The 22,114-nt window shown below is 51.7% G+C and overlaps 1 protein-coding gene across 2 annotated transcripts in view; it reads right to left on the bottom strand.

Annotated features, from left to right (window-relative positions):
- FLI1 (Fli-1 proto-oncogene, ETS transcription factor) overlaps positions 1 to 22,114 on the bottom strand; it is a 124,168-nt gene that overhangs the window by 18,678 nt on the left and 83,376 nt on the right. For both annotated transcript variants that reach the window (XM_070399159.1, XM_070399160.1), the window contains exons 4-5: positions 20,821 to 21,024; positions 11,157 to 11,222 (exon numbers count right to left, since the gene is read on the bottom strand). In XM_070399159.1, coding sequence (XP_070255260.1) covers positions 11,157 to 11,222; positions 20,821 to 21,024 — 270 coding nt within the window. The remainder of the gene's footprint in view (positions 1 to 11,156; positions 11,223 to 20,820; positions 21,025 to 22,114) is intronic.

Below are 22,114 nucleotides of genomic sequence, written 5' to 3'. Positions count from 1 at the left end.
ACTTCTAGTTTCTATTTCAAACCAAGACCACATGGCAGTGGAAATGGAATTACAGCAACTGAAGCAATTTCATTTTGAGTCTTAGTCTTGCTATCTGGAATGGGATGAAAAATGTGAGTCAATGTGAAAGTTGGTAGAGATGGGAGGCCTAAAATAGCAGCAGTTAAGAATCTGGAGATGAACTGGAAATGCAAAAACCCCAGTGGCCCACTTAGTAAGTGCGAAATGCCACTGAGAGGTGATGGAGCTCCAGCCCACTGAGCACTCAAGGTCACAGTCAGGGAGGCCCTTCCCTGGCAGTGCTGGGAGAGGCTGTAGTCTGGCTGAGTCTAATTGGAAGGGTGCTCTGGGGGTCAAGTTGCTCCCAAGTACCTTTCCCACAGCCTCTCATGTCCCTGATTTCTCCAGGGAGCATCTAAGAACAGCTTTGATAAACATAAAGACAAAAGACATGCCCAAGGGGGGCAGGAAAGTCAACGTGGGAACCTCTAAGCATCCAGGACCAGGATCAGGGCCCCGGGTACCTTTTAGCAGAGGGAGGAGAAAGACCCACACCATAGTGGCAGAAAGGGATTGTTTTTATGTTCAGTATTCCAATAAAGCCTTTGAAGAACTTATTCTAAGAACTTATTTTAAGAACAAAGACGCCCAGCTCCATCTTCCTCTTGGGCTCCTTCAGCTGCCAAGGGTGCATATGAATGAGAAGGCGGAGTGGGATGGGGTGGCTGGAGCATCCTGGCAGGTGTCTTTAACATGGTCCCAGGTGTTCGGATACCTTTCTTTCTCTTCCTTGAGAGCCACGGGTCAATGAAGCTTATAGAGGCCAGGGATTGTCTACCTGATGTAATCTGAGGGACGTTTCACAACTAGGTTTATTAGACTAATACCCATCTCCCCCTCATTATAAAAAATTAAGTGTATTGCAATCTTATTACTCGATATATCAATTCCTTTTCTAAATCTCTCATTTTCTTCTTTATTATTTAAAATGTGATATTAAATACACAAGAAATAATAATGTTATGCAAATTAGAAGGAGTCATAGTAAAAATAACATCTGTGAAACCACTAATATGCTTTGTGAGATGCAAAGACCAGAGTAGACAGAGTCAGGTCCCTGATTTTTTGGGACCATAGCAGGGATCTATTAATCTAATCGTGTCTAGTAACAACTAGATGATGTCAGCTTCCTGCAAGAAACGGCCTTTCCTTGGGGTGGTGGAGGGAACAGGAAGAGGCAACGGTGGAGCCCTGTCCCTGCCTGGCTGGGGAGGGGCTGCAGTGACAGAATCCATTCTGCTTCCCATTTGCTTTGTGACTCGGGCTTAACCTATTTTTGCCTCAGTTTTCACACGTGTAAAGTAGGGATGTGAATAGTACCAACTAAATGAGGTTGGTATGAAGTATAAATGTGACGCGAAGAGAAAACTTCTTGTCACATAGTAAGCACTTCATAAATGGTCGCTGCTATTGTGATGGGAAAGGTGAGAAGAAGGGTAAGAAAAAAGGGTGAAATGAGCAGAAGTTAAATTTCCCCACAAGATCACTTTTTTCTTGGTTTAGTTCTGTCCCTGGCCTCTTTCATATTGGCACACCGAGCAGGGAGACCCAGATCTGAAGGGCCCCTGAGGGGAGTTTAAGCTGATAAAAAAAAAAAAAAGGGCCTATGGGCCCTGGCCAGAGTGGCGCAGTTGGTGGGAGCATCATCCCACGTACCTAAGCGTCTTGGGTTCAATTCCAGGTCAGGGCACATGCCCAGGTTTTAGGTTCTGTCCCCAGTCAGGGCACCTACGGGAGGCCACCAATTGATGTTTCTCTCTCTCTTTCCCTCTCTCTCTCCCTCTCCCTTCCTCGCTCTCTACAATCAATAAACATATTCCTCGGGGGAGGATTAAAAAAAGAGCCAAAGGGTGAAGTGGAACGCCCATCTTATAACTGAAGTCTGCTCTTGGTGAGCTCCTCCCCTGCTCATGGATGAGACTGATCAGAGGAATCCCCTGGGAGTCCAATGAAGGGGAAATTCAGGGCAAGGCAGAGGAAAAGGCAAGCACCATCAGCAGTGGACAAAACCAAATCATTCCCATGTTTAGAAACGTCACTCTTGGGAAGCAGTTCCAAGCATTTTGCCTATAATTTTCACCCATCCGTCCCATGGCCTTGCTTGAGTTCCCATCTCCAAGAGGCTTGAAGTCTTGGAAGACAAAAGACCATTATGATGGGATCTGTTGAATGCTCAACTGCAAAACAGGAAGTCCAAGCAAAGTACGTGGGGAAGGGGTGCCGAGCCCCTGCTGAGGTAGGTCATCTGGGCCTTCACAGGGAGTGTGGCTGCCTAGCCTACAGAAGGGGTGGGAGTGAGACCCGGGAGGAGGAATACACGAGGCAGAGAGAGGCCAGGAGACAGTCAATGTCGAAGACAGAGAAGACAGGAATCGTTCACAATTGAAGGGTGAATTTTTTTATCAGATCCTACATGGGCAAAACTGCCCCACTGGGCACAGCGATCAGGTCTCTGACCCGGAAGTGATTGGGACTGTTCTGTGCCTCTGGGGGTCCCGCATAGCTGAAGCTGGGCGGCCTCCATATGAACACGCCAGAAAGCCTGGCTTTGCCTCACCATCCCTCACTCCCTGGTGGCAAAGTCACCCGGTCTGAGTAACTGGATGGAGGAGGCAGGAGGGAGAAGGGCCCCACTTTGAATGGTGGGAGGTCACCTCTGAATTCTCTCTCGCAGGGACATGTCTGGGGCATACGCTGTAAAAGAATGAATTAAACCCAGAAGCTGAGGGCAAGGATCATTAGAAGACTTTTGTGTGCATATTTTGTAAAAGATCCTCAAAGGCATAAAACCCGCACAACGTGAGTTATTCTTGAGACGGAATGCCCTCATGTCCAATCAGGCAATCCAAGTAAAGAAGACACGCCCCGGCCACATGCCTCTGTACCTGCGACAGCACCACACCGGGTGCTGTTGGCCTCCTTATCCCGGAACAAGGTTACACTTGACCCAGGAAACGGGCGAAGCGTCGGCCATAATGGAGAGAAAGCGTGTCCTGGTTGCCGCGCAACCCACACACGTGCGATCACAGCACACGCAGCACACCCAGCACACCCACCAAAAAAAATAGCGGTTCTGTTCCTCAGAGAAAGGAAGGAGAATGGTTACTTAGAAAGTGTCCCAGACAAGCTGTCAGATTGAATTCGGAGGCTGGAGTCTGACTCCGGGACAGGCCTGGCTGGCGGAGCTCCCTGGGGACTGGGGTTTCCTGCCTGCTTCGCTTACAGACAAGGATTCTTTGTTTCCAGCTCTCTCTCTCTCTCTCTCTCTCTCTCTCTCTCTCTCCCTCCTTCTCTATCTCTCTCTCTCTGGCGAAAAAGGAAAAAAAAAAGCACACACAAAAGCATGCTGCTCTCCAAAAGGGTCAGATCGAAAGCAGACAAAACATTAACTCTGGAATTTCAAAGGAAAACAATTTTTTTTAAAAACCAAGAGAGCAAGCTACTGTCTATTCTGTAATAATAAATCTTGCCTTTGGACTGCGTGCACACACACACACACACACACAGCCAGCAATCATCCCCACTTTTGCTAAAAATGGATTAGAGGTATTTCATCATAAAGGAAAAACAGAGAATGACACAGTTCTTAACAGGCCCTCCCGTGAGTCCCCCATAGCTTTGGATTTAAGTGCTCCATAGTGGACCGAAGCCGGGCCGCGGAGCCATACGACCTGCTGCATGAGAGATGTTATTTACTCCCTAAAATAACAGGGCATTACCTCACAGCGTTACAGGCCTTTTCCGACGGCACACGTGTTCCAGACCGCCCCCCCCCCCCACCCCCCAACACACACACACACACTACCCCGGCCAGGGCGACAGCGAGCAGCCCATGCCCACGCAGAACACCCGAACACACGCTCCCGCGCCCTCCACTCAGGGTGCCACGTCCCTGATGCTGGACCTGGAAACACGGCGTCCTCTTTCAATGCATGATACATACGGGGAGTGGGGGAGGGGGGGGGCGCCAGCTTTAAGCATAAATATTCTGCACTCATCCATGTTCTCCCATTAAAACAAAAGTTCTTGGGGCATCTTTTCAATTATTGGAAATTTCAAAGATGTAGGAAAGCAGAGAGGAGCCCAGCTGGCGTGGCTCTGTGGTTGAGCCTTGACCTCTGAACCCAGTGGGGCACATGCAGGAGGCGGCCGATCAATGATTCTCTCTCATCGTTGATGTTTCTATCTCTTCCTTTCCCTTCCTCTCTGGATAATCAATAAAAATATATTTTCAAAAAGGGGGGAAAAAAAGAAAAGCAGAGAGGAAACTACTGAACCCCACGGCCCCTTCATCCTGCCAATCATATTTCAGCCCTGCTCTCGCCCCCCTCTCCCCCTCCCCCTCCCCCCTGGTCTTTTGGAAGCAGATCCCTGGCTCCGCCCCTTTGCTGAGCTTCCTGTCTCACTTTCAGTTTCCTGTGCTCATGTCACACTGAGGCCTTGGTGCCCCCGCAGGCCACACTCCTACTCACCCCCAGGAACTCCCCTGGTCCCTTCCCCCAAACCCAATGTGAACACACAGGGCTGCCCCATCTGTGGGGCTCAGTGGTTGAGCATCGACCTATGAACCCGGAGGTCAGGGCACATGCCCAGGTTGCAGGCTGGATCCTCAGTAGGGGGCATGCAGGAGACAGTTGATCAATGACTCTCCTTCATCATTAATGTTTTTCACCCTTCCTCTCTGAAATTAATAAAAATACACACACACACACACACACACACACACACACACACACGGCTCCCACACCACAACTCCCATACGTGCACGACAGACCCAGGCACATTGGCTGGTGTCTTTCTTGTCTACCATCGTCCCTTCCTTTCAATACTCATTCTCAGCATGACCATGCTGCATATTTCTAGAGGCTTCCCACCAGCCTCTACAATTCAGCCAGAAAGGACGGCCCCGAGAGGGCGTAGCATGGTCTATATCACCCACACTCCAATGCACAGTATCAATAACTTATTGACCCATTGGTGACTCTGACCGTGAGCCCCTAAGGGTAGGTTCCGGCTGTGCACCCTACTTCCTGGGCTCAGCCTAGTGTCCCCTACGTGTGAGTTCTTCATAAATGAGGAGATGAACAGATGGAGTGGAGAAGGGCAGGGATCATAGACTCTATCCATTCCTGACTAAGGTGCTGAGTGACTTAAAGCTCTGCCACCTGCTGTTCGCTCCCCGTGGCCTTGGCTGGACCCTCGCCATCTCTGGCCTCCAGTCCCTTCTGTCACAGGAGAGGTTGGAGTGGATGGATGTCCAACTGTAGCATTTAATGATTTTCCATCCCTTGGTTACTCTCAGAGCTTCTCGTATGTAGCACGTGGTTTTCTATTTGATGATATTCAGATTCCTAGTATTCCTTAATAGTTCTATAGGTGTATCTCCCTAATAAGATGTTAAGCAATGTGGCGGTCTCATCCGTGGCATCACCGTGCCATAGGATATGGTGGCTCCTTCACCATCCTCTGCACAGTGCTAGCATAACGGTGAACCCCCGACGTATTCTAATTCTTTTGCAATGAGAATATCATTATAGTTAGAATTCACGGAGCTAACACTGAGCACTCAGTGGTGTGTCAGACAGTGTGCTACGCGATTTAAGGGCGCATCATCTCGGAAGGGACACTAAAACAGCCTCCTTTCTACACGAGGACACTGAGGCCAAAGAAAGAGTGAGTGACTTGTCCAAGGTCACACAGCCTATTGCGTTCAGAGCCCGAGATATTAACCACTATGTTTTAATGCTGAAATGTGAGATGAACACCCGCCTTAGGTAAATCGAGAGCATTCATTAAAGAATGTTCCCGATGCTGTCGGATGCTGGGATTAAATACACTGAGAGGTGAGAGGCAGCCTGGAGGGAGGAAGGAACATCAGAGGCCTCCATTTGCACCTGCTCTGCCCAAGCACCTGGGGGACTTCAGATGAACCCTGTCCAGTCTGTGTCCCGTAGCTTTATGGATAGAATGGGATCATGATAACCATGATAACGCCGGTCCGGCCGTCTCATGGGGATGGTGGGAGGCACAGATGAGATCCTGGACAGTGAGGAGCTGCAAAGTGGGGGCTGCTGTGTGCACAGGCCCAGGCCCTGCCCCTGGAAACCGCCTCGAGAGACTAAGGGCTCTTGTGAGCATGGGCTTGGGGCCTGTTAGGCATTTTGCCGTAAAGGACGCAAAAAAGAGTGTCTCCTGCCCCCTTTCCCACACTTGGCCTGCCAGCACACAGCCGTTTTCTCCATCAGCTGCGGCCCTGCAGGCGACGGGGCTCCGAGGCAGACAGCGTGCCCCATGGGGAAGTGGTGCTGCACTCGGCACAGGTCCTGACAGGCTTCCCTGGCTGGGGCTGGACGCTCAGGCTCTACGGGCCATGGAGGGTTTGTGCCTTCCAGGAGTTCATAAACAGGGAGCTCAGTCTCCTCCGCCTTTTGGGGAGTCACAGGCATTTACACAGACCCAGACGGACCCCGAGGAAGTGAGGCTTGTGCAGGCAAAGGAGAGACCTGCTGGCTCTCGCAGGCTGCGTGTCCAGCTGAGGACACAGGAGTCAGTGGGCCTGGCTACAGGACGTGCATGTCCTTGGGAAAGGCCACTGAGCTTCTAGAACCTGTGTCCTCCCTGTAAATTCAAGTTACCACCTACCTATTTGGGTGTTTGTTTGTTTTTTAAATTGATTTCAGAGAGGAAGGGAGAGGGTGAGATAGAAATATCAATGATGAGAGAGAATCATTGATCAGATGCCTCCTGCACATCCCACACTGGGGATTGAGCCCACAACCCGGGCATGTGCCCTGACTGCGAATGAACCATGACCTCCTGGTTCACAGGCTGACGCTCAACCACTGAGCCACGCCGGCTAGGCCCACCTATCTACTCTTTAGATACATACGATGAGGGCATATAAGGAAAAAATCCCTGAGATATGAACGATGCACTAAGGTGAAGTTGTCAAATCAGTGATGATTATACCATCATCAACGACAAACCCTGACCAGGTGGTCCTTTCACTCAGCCTGCACCTGCATTAGTACATCAACTGGCCCTGCTCTTCCTTCTTTAGGTGGATTTGGGGCCACGAAAGGTCAAGATCACCTGCCCAGAGCGCCTCTAAGACGGTCTTGCTTTCCTCTTCCTAGCGTGTGTCTGCACTCTATGGCAGGGCTTCTCGATTTGGGCTACAAGCTACAGAGTAACCCAGGGGCTTTCAGAAAAGTTTCCACGCCCACACATCTCTCCTAGAGATTCTGAATTAACTGGTCATGTTTGGGATCGGAGCATCAGTATTCTAAAATTTTTTATTTTAATTTCTGCAGCTTTATTGTTGTAAAACATACAAAGAATTTACCCCCTTTGGCCATTTTTCAGTCTGTGTTTCAGTGGCATTCAGTGCATTCACGTTGTGGAAGCGTAACCATCAGAGCGTTTCATCTTTCCACACCGAAACTCTTGTCCCATTAAACAAGAACTCGCCATTCCTCCTCCCTCTCCCCCAGGCCTGGGAGCCACCACTCTACTTCCTGTTTGCCTGGCCAAGGTACCTCCTAGGAGTGGAGTCACACAATATCCGTCCTATGGCATCAGTATTTTTTAAAAAGCTCACCAGGTGGTTCTCCGTGTAGTGAGGACTAGGGGGTAGTGCCAAGTGGGGGTGCATATGAATTCATCTTTGGGGAAAGAGGATAGAATAGGGATGCAGGTGGGGGTGATAGTGGGAAAACTACAGGAACAGAGAAAAATAATGGGGGAAATTCAGATCTCCGCCCAAACTACGCTTAGGCCAGGTCTTGTTTCCATGGAAAGTCAGCCAGAGGGGGAAGGCTGTCTGAAGGGGGACCATGAGCAGCAAGGGATGGGGATCCCACAACCTGGGTTTGAGTCCTGCTCTGCTGTCGAGTCCCCGGGTGCCCTTCAGCGAGCAATTTAATGTCGCCGGGCCTCACTTTTTCCATCTGCAAAATGGGGAGAACCATGTCTACCTCCCAGGGATGCTGCCGGGCTCAAGAGCAGAGGCCCAGCACGTGTCTGAAGCATCACGGGTTCTACACAGACAACGGTGCTGGCTGCTCTTGCAAACGGGCAATGGATGCTTCCATTCTGTGTGGCTCAAGTGGATGAGCCCTGATAACGCATGGTGGAAAGAACACTGTTCCAGTTGGCTCCCCTCTATGACCAGAGACTATTTCATAAAGGGGCTTCAAGGCCGCTATAAATTGAATGTCAGAAACTCGTCTTACTTCGTGGGCACAAATAGCCTTTAGAGCGTGCAAGCATTTTCAAGAGGCAAGCTGGCGGGGTGACTGGGCCACGTGCAAGTCAAAAGGCATTCTAGTCTGATAAGAGCATCGAAGAAGCATTAATAGACATCACCTCCTGAACTTCTTTCCTTTGTGCCCGGTGCCAGCACCTGCCCTGTGTGAAGCGTGTGCACACACACACACACACACACACACGCACACACACACAGCTGGTGCTTCAGAGAGATCTCGGTTTGTTTGGGGGCTCTGTGTGTGTCTTCATTTGAACGAGATGGAGCCAGGATTGCAGTGCGTGTTCTCTTTTATTTTCTCATTTAATATTTTAAGAAATAAAGGTAGGGATTAGAGAAAAGCAGAAGAGAGGAGGTGGGGAGGCGATTGAATTGGGGGGGGGGGGGAGGATAGAGAGGCCTGATTAGCTTTGTCTTGCTAATGCACTTTGTTTTGTGGCTGATGGCCGCTCAGACAGATTCAGACCACCTCACAAGGGGGAGGCGACACAGTGGCAAGACAGCTCAAGTGGCAAGCGTTACTGGGGACAAAAGACGCACCTGCAAAGCGCAGCCCTAATCGTCCCTGGAGGCCAGGGCCAATGCTGGGAGATAAGTGCCGGGCAGCACCTGAATGAGATCTGGCAGCGCCGCGTGCATCCGCCGGGATGCTGCGGCTAATTCATGGCAGGAGAGGGTTGCTGCCCAGCTAAGCAAGGGGCTCCTGATGAGCCCGGTGGCCTGACAGATATACTCCCTGCGAGCACAAAAGGACCAGGGAACGCACTGCCCAGGTAGGGGGGAGGGCTGAAAGCTAGGACCCCTGGGGGGAGCAATGTGTTGGTTATTAATACAGTTCAACTCAGCCAAACTGGCTTCTAAACCAAAATCTGTAGTTAAGCCCAGAGTCTCATCAGCCTTAGCCTGTGGGGCTGGAGGAACTTTCAGGGTTCTCCGTATTCCCTTCCTCCCTCCATCCCTCTTGCTCTCCCCCCTCCCTTCCTTCCCTTCTTCCCTCTTCCTCCAGGCCTTCCTTCCTCTCTCTTTCTCTTCTTTCCTTCCCTCCTTCCAAGAAGTGGGTCCCTATCTGCAAGTGAAAGGAAGTTCCCCAACGGAAACAGATGGAACCAGAGTGGCTCTGAATGGAGGCAGAACCCTCACTCTGTGGCCCCAAGTCATGCCTAAGGAGCCACAGCTGGAGAATTTGGGCTTGACCGGAACTGACTTAGTTCAGCCTCTTCACTTGATGCGAAACTAAGGCTCAGGGAATGAAGGGATTTCCCCAAAGTAAGCCCAAAGTGCCCAGACCTCCAAGCCAGGGTGTTAGTCTAATACATTTTCTCTCCCTTGAAAAAATATGTTTTTATTGATTTTTTAGAGAGAGGGAAGGGAGAGGAGAGAAGATAGAAACATCGGGGATAGAGAAACATACATCGGCTGCCTCCTGCACTCCCTCTACCGGGGATCGAGCCCACAAGCCGGGCTTATGCCCTGACCAGGAATCGAACCAGCGATCTCTATGGTGCAGTGGATGATGCTCAATCCACTGAACCAAGCCAGCTGGGCTACATTTTCTCTCTTATCGAGATTATTAAATAGGCCATCAAGTAAAATGTGGCTTGGACTGCAGAATGAGACTATCTAATTTAGTTTGCATGGCAAAATTAAGTAAATCTGATTTGGAAAGGAAAACAGTAGCATAAATAGGACCGGCCCAGGTTGGGGTAGGGGAGAAGGAAGCAAATGAAAACCACAGACGTGTACAATCAGGTTCGTCATGCTGTATATTTTCTCCACTACATTTTTTTTTGTCATCATTTGATTATAAATTATGAACAGGAAACACAAAGTCCTATGTGATCAAAGGTGTGGCCTTGGCCAAGACACCCAGGCTGTTTGGGTCTCTGGTTTCCTCCATAACCCGTGAGGATTTTGAACCAAATGGTCTCGAAGTTTCTTCCGCTAAAAGAACATTATGTTTCTCTGGAATATGATACCGTGCTACTTTAAATGCAACCAACACTAAACACTTCTGCCTTCATTCTATATAATGGCAGGTGTGCACTAAAGAAGAAGCAGTGAAGGAGGGAGCAAGGTAGAGGGAATGTCTGCTGTACTCCTATTCATCCCTCAAGTCCCCACACAAGAGTCCCCTCCTCCAAGGAATTTTTCTTTTGCCTTGGGCGGATTTTTCTCATTCACATTTTTTTTTCCTCCCTCAGATCATTCTATTCACTTGTTTAAATGCCTAGAATCTAACACAGTATCTGGAGCGATAAACCTTTACATTATTGTTTCAGAAATAAAGATGTTGAGAAATGCTATTGTAATCTTTGCTAAAACTGTCACTGGCAAACATTGTTTGCTGAGTCTGTTTTCTTTCTCTCTTAACCAAACCAAACCAAACCAAACCAACCAAAACAACGAGACTAAATCCTCAAATCACCACTTTGGAATTGCTAAAATTTGTTCTCAAAACTTTGAAATGTAGCATTGCAAGCATCCCGACAATCTTTATTTCATTAGTTTCAACAGGGAAAACCCAGTTTTCAACTTGGAGAGCGAGCAATATCCATTGCATGCTATGACCGAACATTTTGTGGAGTCACAGCTTCAAGTTATATCTTTACGATTCTATGACACGACATTTTAAAACCTTGTGGTATTTTTTTTTCCAACTAGTGGCACAAGCAGGATCAGCTTTGGCGCCGTGTCTCGTGTGCTAGAGAAAGCTGTGTGGAATCAGAGAGCCGGAGCACAGGCCAGAAACCCCCCGACCCATCTCAGCGGCATGGGCCCGTGCCCCGCCTGTACCGAGGAAAATTCTAGGCCCCCCAGGGAACAGACTCACCTTCTTTGACACTCAGCCGTGGGGACTGGTCTGTGTGGGAGGGGGTGTTATAGGCCAACAGTGAACCTGAAAGGCAAAAGCAAAAGCAGGTTAGAACCAAGACTCTGTCCTGCGATGAAGAGTAGGAGGTGACATGAGAAGGGAGTGGGAGGGGCAGAGACAGGGAGACGGGACAGGGGACCCATGAGTCCTTGAGAGAAAGAAAAAGTCACTGTGATCCATTCTGGGGACCGCCATAGCTTCCTGGGTCAGGGTCAGAGTGGGGGAGGACAGAACGCTTGCCGGTGGGACACCCCCACGCCCTCCCAGCGGCCTTCATGCTTCAGAGCTCCTCGGGGCCACGCCACGTCACGGCAGGAACACGGGACGGGGAATCGGAACACAGGGCCTGTCCCGGTTCTGCCCCCCCACACCCCGTAAGCAGCTTTATATGTCTAGACCGTGATTTCTCATCAGCAAAATGACGGGGCTGAACTGCAGCCGGGGCTGGCACGCTTCGAGGCCGGCCGACAGTGCAGGCTCTGCAGGCCCGAGGCACAGTCGCGGCCGCACATTCTTCTGTGTTTTTGTTTTGTTTTGTCCACGGGCCAGAGTTGGCCAGCGCTGGCCAGCAGCTCGGGCCCTCCAGGCCCTGGAGGAGAGGTTGGCTGCTCCGACGGCCTCTGGTTTCTGTGCAGGTCCCTTTGCTGCTGGGCCCGGCGCTCAGATGCTCAAAAACTGTGCTGGAGGGGTGGTGTGGGGGGCTGGGGAGGGGCAAGGGGGGTGGCCGTTCTCCCAATAGTAACTTTGCCAACTAAACGCCAGGCATAATACCTTGGGTTTTCTGTCATCCCTGAGGGCTGACATACAATCTTTTAAAATGAAACTTTAACGGGTATCTAGTCTATATCGGGCACTTGTGCAGGCATTTTCAAGGCATGATCGTTTTTTCCCCCGGCTGGGTGGCTCCCTTGGTTGGAATGTCATCCCATACCATGAAAAGGTTGTGGGTTCGATTCTTTTCAGGGCACGTACCTAGGTTGTGGGTTCGATCCCCAGTCAGGGCACATATGGGAAGCAACCGGCTGATGTTCCTCTCACGTCGATGTTTCCCTCTCTCTCCCTTCCTCTCTCTCTCAAATCAATAAGCATGACCTCGGGTAAGGATACAAAAATAAAGGCGTGATAGTTTTTGTTGTTGTCCCTTCTTTCCTAAAACTGGTTTTGTTCCTTAGATTCAAGCACATTCAAGAGTTTTATTTTGTAAAATGTCAGGTTTTTTTGCTTTTTTTTTTTTTTTTTTTTAGTCTCTTTGAGATTCTCCTGGGGAAACTACGGCGCTCCCCAGATGGGACTGGAATCTGCTTTTATGGGGGACACGAGAGCTCGACTTAAGCGCTGGGGGGGGGAACAAGTCTTTCACCACAGCCCTCCCTGCTCCCTGGGCCGAGCGGCCTGGCTTGGGTGCCAGGGCTCCGGGCAGGGACCCGGCTGGCAGACACTCCTATTTTTAGCCTCCAGCCAGGGCAGGGAGGCGAGTGGAGCTGCTGCCTCACCCAGCTGTGGGCGTTCGGTTGCGTGCCGCCCAGAAAGTGTGTGCCCTTCCCAGCCAGGCGCCGAGGGAGAGAGTTTTCGAAAAATCATCCATCTGCCTAGAACCTCTGACTCCTGGCCTGGGCGGCTTCTTTCTGGCTCTGAAATCGCTTCAGACAAGAAAGAGGAGGGCGGAGGTGGGACTGAGCCTGCTCAGTGATGGAGTGTGGCCATGTGGTCACCGGCGTAGAAAGGAGACGGTCACACACACACACACACACACACACAAACACACACACACGCACGCAACGTCCAAGGACCTGGTGCCTTTGGTTATTACATTCTCAGAAATATTAGGGAGCAAGTGAGGCTGGGGCAACCTCATCTTAAGATAGTTGTTATGCAAATCAGACTTTAAAATTAGAGCCCCTCCCCCATGCCCTAGCCACGTGGTCGGCAAACTGTGGCTCGCGAGCCACATGCGGCTCTTTGGCCCCTTGAGTGTGGCTCTTCCTAAGCCTTAGGAGTCCCCTAATTCAGTTAATAACAATGTACCTACCTATATAGTGTAAGTTTAAAAAATTTGGCTCTCAAAAGAAATTTCAATCATTGTGCTGTTGATATTTGGCTCTGTTGACTAATGAGTTTGCTGACCACTGCCCTAGCCAGTTTGGCTCAGTAGATAGAGTGTCAGCCTGCAGACTGAAGGGTCCCGGGTTCGATTCTGGTCAAGGGCACATGACCTGGTCATGGGCTCAATTCCCTCTCTGCAATCAATAAAAAAATCTATATATATAAAAGCCGAAGGGACCATTACAACCAGAGGACTGGACCACCAGCCAGTAGCTATGACACATACTGACCACCAGGGGGCAGACGCTCAATGCAGCAGCTGCCCCCTGGTGGTCAGTGAGCTCCCATAGCCAACCTCTCATGGCAGGCCAACCTCCTGTGGTCCCTCCACCCACCACCACCCCCCACCCCCACCCCCCGGCCGGCCCAGATTGTCCCTGGTCGCCAGCCTGGCTGAGGAACCACACCCATGCACAAATTCGTGCACCAGGCCTCTAGTATTTTAATAAAATAAAATTAGAGCCCCTCTTACCACTTAGTAGACTTGTGATCCATCAGTGTAGCTCATCTCTCTAAGCTATGAGCTCCTCATTTATAAAATGGACTAATGGTAACACCTAGTGTGGCCTTGTAAGGACTGAATAAGATGATCCATATAAATTTCTCCGAAAGTCCTTGGCTCATAATAAGTGTTCAATCAATGCTAACTATCATCATGGCTACTTGTGTATCCCTTTTCCCACAGACACCGCGATTACATACAATGAAGCCGTTATAAAAGGCTTGCGGAGCATGATCCTGTCCTCTGGGATCCTGTCCTCTGGAATCAGTTACGAACCGGTTCTCCTGCAAGAAGGAATAATCCCCCATGCCCAGAAGGGGGTGAAGACATGGGACCAAACGTTCCAGGGGGATCAGAAAACGTCTCAGGAGTGAGACCAAGAATGTCTGCCTCTCTGTCCCCGACATTCTCTCCCCCCTCCCCCCCGCCCCGGCTGAAACCTCACGGCTGGAGCAAATAAAGAAAAATGATGGTCTCCGAGGAGCAAGCTGCCTGAGTCATTAGTGCAGATTTAGCTAAGAGCACGAAGCTTAGATAAACCGCATTTATTAAATTTCCCCCCGGGGTGAAAGTCCTGGTTTGGGCACACGTGAATTCCACAGGAAACTCCCAGAAAGCCAAGAGAAAGGGTCCTTTGACCTCCGCAAAGCTCACATGAAATACATCTTTCATGGTGACCTAGGGAAAGGGTTTTGCCCTCAAAAGTTCCCGGGTCAAGTTTCACTCCTAGAAGGAGAGGCTGCCTCCCGGGGGCGGGGCAGATTTCAGGCATCTGCCCCCACCCCAGGGACCAGCATCCCCTTCCCTTCTCCATCCTTATTCACTCCTCGGGCTATGGAGGGTGGCACAGCACACTGTTGTGTTAGGGGAACTTGTTCTGATGGGAGGAGGTCCTCCCCGGAGCCTGGCCTCCTGCTCTGTGACTTTGGGTTTCTTTCTTCTGCGTTGAGGCTCCTTCTGCGTGAGGCTAATGTCCACTGAGCTCCCCGTCTTTCCCGATGCCCCCTCCTCAGAGTAAACGGGCTGAGATGAGGGGGAAGGCAGCCAACTCATCGAACGCTCATTGTGGCAGGCGCTCTCTATCTGTTCTCTCGCTGAACCCTTACACGAGCCGCATAAAACCAGTATCACGTGATTCCCCTTTCACTGCGGAGGAAACCAACATTCAGAGAAGTCAAGTAACTTGGCCAGGATCACACAGCCAGAAAGCCCGGGAGGCGGGAACCCCATTCTGGTCCAGCAGACCCTGCGGGCTAAACTGAAGAAACGCACCGCTCAATATTGGTGTTGGAAGTCAGCACAGCGCTAACCTTTGGGGAGAATGGGGTGATGATGGAGAGTGGGCACAGGGGGGCTTCTAGTCTATTCTTTGCCCTGGGGGCACTTAAACGAGCGCGTGGATTCACTTTGTGATAATCCCTTGAATGGCACATTCATGAGTTCTGCACCCCTGCGTACGTTTCACTTCAATGACGACAATCGTTGGCGAGCTTCTTTGTCTTGTATCAGTGTGCACATACAGGCGTATGTGTCTGTCTATTTAGTGGGGCCCCGAGAAGCATGAAGTGGCTGCTGTTCAGAAAGGAATGGCCTTCCAGTGTGAAAACAGAAGCACAAAACCCACGTCCACTTGGGATCCCTCCTGGAGACAGTATTTGGGACCTGAGCGAAGATGGGAATGAGCAGAGCGGCGCTTTGCAGGTGTGGGGCAGAGCCGACAATGGGGCTTTCTTCAGCTCTGCACTGCCCCCACCCAAGGGGCTCTTCATCGGGGACACCTGGAGCAGGAGCGACAACGGGGTCCCAGTGCCAAAGCCTTTGTCTCCTGCCTCACGCAGTCAGCCTATTGAATCCGGGTCTCCCTTTTCTCTGCGCCGTGTCAATGGCTGGGGTGGGGAGGGTGGAGGGCAGAGGGAAGGAGGGCCTGGCTGACAACGGAGTCCAGGGAAACCTGGCCTTTTGTTCTGCGGGGACCCTGTTCTCCTTTCCTGGTCGGACCCGGGCCTGCAAGGGAGAATACTTCACCAGCTTAATGGCCCGGCCCATCACCTTTGCCCGACTGTCTGAGCTGCCGGTGGGAATGCCACAGAATGCAAAATGTGTTTCCCATTAAGTTTAAATTAAAAATGAGAATCAAGACAGATACCCACTCTGTGGCCTCCCTGTCACACAACATATTTCATCTCTCGTGCCGCTACTATTGAAAAACACAGTTTCTTAGCCCGGCCTTAGTGGCTCAGTGGTTGCGCATCAAGCTATGAACGAGGAGGTCGGGGTTCGATTCCCGGTCGGGGCATATGCCTGAGTTTCGGGCTTGATCCCCAGTGTGGGGTGTGCAGGAGGCAGCCGATCAGTGATTCTCTCTCATCATTGGTGTTTCTATCTCTCCCTCTCCCTTCCTCTGAAATCAACAAAAAATATATTTAAAAAAAATAACACAGTTTCACAGAATTTTTCACAGGCCAGACTCAGTTATACATATGGAAACCAACTTTTTGGTAAAATGAAGAAAGACTTTCTTTTGCCCATGGTGCCCCACCCAGGACCTATAGGTCTCCCAGAAACCCCAAACTCCCCCCAGTGGCCCCATGTTTGAACTGCCAGCTGGGGACCGCTCTCACTTCCTTTGAGGTCCCACCCAATCTCATTTCCCGCAGCCATGGCTGTAAATAAGGCCCATGCCAAGCGGGCTGAGCCCAGAGAGATACCGGGGGGGGGGGGGGGGGGGGGGGGGAGGGGGGGGCGCCCGTCGGGCCCTGAGTGGGCACCGCGGGGAGGAGAGAAGGACACGGTTAGTGTGGTGAAGGGTTTGGCTTAATCTGCCTCATTCCAGGAGGCCACAGGCAAGTTTTCGGAAAGCATTTATCTCTTGGGACAAATAAAAACAGAACAAGCTGTGGGGAAAGTGGTCTGGCTCTACATGGAAGGCCCCATGGAGGAGGCTGATTCCAACACAGAGAAGGGACGACGCTGTGGTGCAGGTTAACGCGAGCTCTACGGGCCCATCTCCACACAGAGGGGAGGCTGTGGGCCTGGCCTCAGCCCGGGACTTAAGAGGCCTGGGTCTCAGATACCAGCGGCTCTCCACTGGCCGTCTGCCTTTGAGCCAATTTCTGAACCTCAGTGGCCACAGCTTTAAAATGGGGAGTGGTGTCCACAAGGGGGCATCCTGTCCACGTACACTAGTGAATGACACCTGGGGAGGTGCACACCTGAGCCCTAGTGTCTCCAGGAGGTCCAGATTGATCCTAAGTGCTCTGTGCATCCTCCCCAGCCCCCCTCCCGCCTCCACCTCAAGTGTGGGCAGTGTCACAGCGGGGCCAGGGTGCAGCCACTCTGTGGGGAACAGCCTACAAGCCCAGGCCTGAAGGACAGCCACCTGCAGGCAGGCCGGATAAATGCGAGTGTGCTGGGTTATCAGACCGGGTGGGGAGGGGCTTGATGTTGCTATTTATTCTCCACCCTGGACAATTCATTTACAATTTGATGCTTACTTTTATTTATTTTTTAAAAAATATATTTTTATTGATTTCAGAGAGGAAGGGAGAGGGAGAAACAGATAGAAACATCAATGATGAGAGAGGATCATAGATCGGCTGCCTCCTGCATGCCCCACACGGGGGATCGAGCCCACAACCTGGGCATATGCCCTCACCGGGAATCGAACCATGACCTCCTGGTTCATAGGTCGACGCTCAATCACTGAGCCACACTGGCTGGGGTTTAGTGCTTACTTTTAAAGCTTCCCTCCAAGACAACCAGAATGACTACTCAAGCGCCTGTTAGAACGTGTAAATGTGACGCCGGGGCTTCGTATCCTATAAGTCTAAGGTTCCCTTTTGCTGTGAAAGTCTGGGGAGATCAGACTGCGAGGAAGCACAGCTAGTCGGGAGCCCCTGACGCACAGTTTAGGCCTGAGGAGTCCGCGTCTCTGCTGACTCCTTAGCCCACAGCACTTCCTCCTTCTGTGTGGAGGCCCTCAGCTATTCTCCTTCCACTTCTTGCCCAAGTGCAAGATGTTTGAACCCCGTGCCCTCCTCAACAGAAGGACAGGGGACCCAGCACCAGGCACCAGCATCCCTTCCTCCTGCCTCTGCTCAGGGGCCCGGCCTCTTCCCCCTAAGTGCCGGCCTCCCTGTCTGAGCTCGAAACATCTGCTGGAAGTCCATCTGCAAAAACAATACAGCGTTTGAGGACATGCTGGTGGACACCAGGGGGTTCCCAGCCATCCAGGCAGCAGACCGCCACCAGCCACGTGACCTCCTGCCACCGTATAGCAGGCCAACCACCACCCGGGGCCATAGGGTCCCAAACGCTAGAGCCTGAAGGTAGACACCAATGAAAATGAAGCATGAACCAAAGCTGCCCTCCAGGCCAGCAGGTCACTGTAAGTCTAGGTTCCTCAAAAGGCCTGCAGACTATGCCAGTCCTATGCCGGGAGAGCGTGTATGAGCCTTGATACGGGCATTTCGGTTTTGGCTTTTGCAGGCAGCTGTGGTGTTTCTATCAAGACACAGACCGATTTCCATTGGGCTGTCTCACTCCACATTGTACCATATATATATATTCTGTTCCATCTCCTCTCCACTCTGAAAACATGTTCCACTAATAATTTCCTTTCTGGAAACTTCATTTTCTTTTTATGACCTTCGGGCATCTTCCTTCACGTCCACACATACTCTTACAAAATAAAAAAGGAGCCCGGCCAGTGTGGCTCAGTGGTTGAGCATCTACCTATGAACTTGGAGGTCACGGTTCAATTCCTGGTCAGGGCTCATGCTCGATCCCCAGTGTGGGGTGTGCAGGAGGCAGCCGATCAATGATACTCTCATCATTGATGTTTCTGTCTCTCTATCCCTCTCCCTTCCTCTCTGAAATCAATAAAAGCATATAAAAAAATAAAGAAAGAAAAAGAAGCCAACCATACTCATCCTTGCCCTGCTACCAGTACCCCCAAATAGCATACTCTCTGGCCGCCACTTCTTCATCGCCTGCCCGCTCCTTCACTCTCGCTGTTATCTGCTCTCCGTCAGTAGCCAGCCTGCTCAGTGGCTGCCAATGGCCAGCTCACCACATTCCTGGCCCTTTGGAGCAGATGTTGGTCTTACTTCAGGGCCTGTGGCTTGGGTCCCTCTGTGACAGGGAGTCTGAGTGGGGATTTGGGTTGTTTACGGACTGGCCAGAAAGAGGGGTCTGGGGATCACATGGCATGAATGGGCCTTTCCCCACATCCAGTCAGAATGGCTTGGACGTTTCCCCAAAAAGGGCATCTGTCCTGGAGCCCTGAATCACTGGGCCCAGGCTGCCTCCGTCCATCTTTTCTCCCAGAAGGGAGGAAATGGGGCCCGTGAGGCCTGGCCTCCTGATCTGGGGAGAAGCACACAAGCAGGTTCGGCCAGTGCTTTCGCTTTGCTGGTCTCTGAGTCTCATGCCCATGCCCACCCCTGCCCTGCCTAGCTAGCATCCTTCATTGCAGGGTTCTGTGCAAAGACCTTATTTTTAAAAAGTCTATAAACACTGAAGTGCTGAGAAACAGAGATGGTTAGAAAACACTCATTCTCCAAAGCTCGGAAAAAACTGGGTGGAACGTTGCCCCCTTTTTGGAAATGGCTGGGCCTCGGGCTGACCTCCTGCTGCCGCAAGACTCAGACATGAGGTCATGGCTCTGGTGGTAACATATACGGCGTCACCCCCACTCCCCACTGGATGCCAGACGCCTCGGAGGGGTGACCGAGGAGCCCGGGGGGCACCGGTGGAAACTCCCGAAGGCACTTTTTTAAGTGTTTAATGTTGGAAGCCAGCGTGTGTTGCCCCAGTCCACGCAGCGCACTGTTGCCGAACAAGACAGACAACTCCAAGGACAGTGAGGTGAAGACCCGCTGGACAGGGCCCAGGAGATGGGAAAGGCGGCCCGCAGGCCCTGTCCAAGGATCTCAGCTTTGATGGGGCTTTAGAATCATCAAACCCTTTCCCTCGGAACCTTAGCACCTTCGAGATCCCCAGCTGTCCCAGCCACTGACAGCAAACAATGTCTGCGAAGGCGGCCAGTCTGTCCCTGGGCAGGGCTGGCTCAGAAAGCTTCCTCGTAGGATGAGCCCACATCTGTTTACCTGTAGCGTCAACTCCCGATACCAGTACCGACCTTTCTGGCCACAGAATAGCCCTTTCATCCCTGGGGGCACTGGTAGACCACCTGGCCTGGACTTCCAGTGAAGAGTTAAGGCCAAGGTTATTAGTGGGCCTCAAAGAATTCTGGGTGTAGCACATATCAAATGACCTTTGTATCAAAGTGTTGGTGCTAGCGAACCCCTACCATGGAGAAATCCTACGGGCAACTGTGTGCTCTCTGTGTAAACTCTTCCTTTCCCAAGCGCCTTCCTCCTGGCTGTGTCAGGTGACACTTTCAACAGGTCTCACCGATCTACAGCACCTGCCCCCTTCCCTGCTTAGTAAAAAGGGGGTGTGGGTGGCAGCCCTAAAGGCGGGGTTAAGAGGCTCCAGAGTGACCCCAAAGATAAGAGAAATTGAATGTGTAAACGTTCAAATCCTTCAATCCTAAATCCATGGATCTAGATTTGCTGTGGGAACCCTAACTCATCGCTCAGGACAACACGAGCCAGGGCATCCCTGTATTTGTCATCCTGGGGCTGTTTCTGGGAAGGGGTTCTCACAGGCCGTGCGCGGCCAGCCTTGGGCAGACCCCCTGGGCCACAGCTCCCTACTTGTTCTCCATTCCTCAGTTTACTTCCCTTGACACCCCAGGACTGGGTCAGCCTCTCGCAGGGTCTGCTGGAGCCCACGGGACCCTGGTAACCTCACAGCCCCAACCCGCAGCTCCTACAGCTTCTGCCCAACGAACGCCGACGGCAGGGGATCCAGCTTCCTTCCCTGGGTTGGCTCCCTGGGAAACCAGTCTGGTTGGGAGCGGGCCAGGCAGAGGTCTCCCCCAGCCCTGGGGACCTGGGCTGCACCCTCCAGGGGGGGGGGCTCCCTCCCCAGAAGGAGAAAGGCACTTACTTTCCCTGAGGTAACTGAGGTGTGACAACAGCACTTCCGTGTTGTAGAGGGAGGTGGCTCGGAGGAAGTCCTCCTTGTTCATTTTGCACAGTTCCTTGCCGTCCATGTTCTGGAAAAAGGCCGTGTCAATGTCCATCAGGCCGTACTCCTTTATCGCCCACTCCAGCCACTGCCGCACATGCTCCTGCGTCCACAGCGTGGGGTCTGCAGAGGACAAGGCCTGTCAGCCAGGGCTTCACCAAGCCTGGGCAGCCTCTCTCGGTCTTCCTCCCTCCCTCCTTCCCCTTCTCTCTCTCTGTCTCTTTCCTCTCCAATCTCCCTTTCCCTTTCCCCCACTCTGCCTCTCCACGCCCCCCCTCCCATGCTCACTGGGAAAGTGGGTTCCCTCCCAGATGGTCCTCCCAGAGCTCCATCTGGTCCAGGGCATCTGGCGCTGCCTGAACCACTTAGCACGCTGGGGAGGTTCTCAGATGCCTCACTCCACATCCTGACAGGACACTCTTTAAAGCTCTGGGAAGTCCATTGAAGCCTTTGCCTGAGAAATGGTGGCATCCAAGTGAAAATAAACACAGTTCCAGCCATCAGGGCCCAGCGTCTCTGGCAAGGGAAACCAGCTGCCTCTCGAGAACACTGATTTCATGGAAGAACACGAGCTCTCAGATGCTACAGAGAGAACACATCTGTGCATGCAGATGGCAGACCCGGTGGTGTGAGGCCTTAACATGGACCAGCCTGCGCTTTCTCCTTTTGGAGACAGCTGTGCTGAAATTTCTACCAGATCTTCCTCAAAACGTTTTTAGGATATTTAAGTCCCCAAAGATGAGAAACCTTTAGCCCTTCAGTGAACATAATAATGTAAGGACTGAGGCCACCTCCACGTAGGACCCTCATAACTGAGAAATGGTGTGTGTGTGTGTGGGGGGGTGCACTCTGAGTGCTGATGGGGAGTCTAGTAGGTTCCACAGAGGTAGCCTTACAGCTTACCACCTAGCACAGTCTGGAAGCCATCTTTTTCCTCGGCAAACAATTAATAGTGAATCCAAGAAACACTTGACATCTGCTCATCAAAGAAGGAAATGACATGGCCCCTGGCCTCATGAAAGACCTGTCCACACGAAGCATGCAGGCAGGAATGCACAGAGCTAAGCAACACATTTTGCAGTGGGCGTTGAAGCAACCGGAAGAGGAGGACCTTCGTGTAAACGTGGAGTGTCAAGGAGGGCCTTCTGGAGGAGGAGGGAGACTGGGCACGGTACGTCAGCTGTCAGCCGCAGCTTCTACTGGGCCTCTTTGA

Source organism: Myotis yumanensis, unplaced genomic scaffold (assembly GCF_028538775.1).
Source record: "Myotis yumanensis isolate MYYU_CA2020_CCGP unplaced genomic scaffold, mMyoYum1.0.hap1 SCAF_19, whole genome shotgun sequence".
Classification (NCBI taxonomy): domain Eukaryota; kingdom Metazoa; phylum Chordata; class Mammalia; order Chiroptera; family Vespertilionidae; genus Myotis; species Myotis yumanensis.
This window is presented reverse-complemented; position numbering and strand designations above follow the sequence as displayed.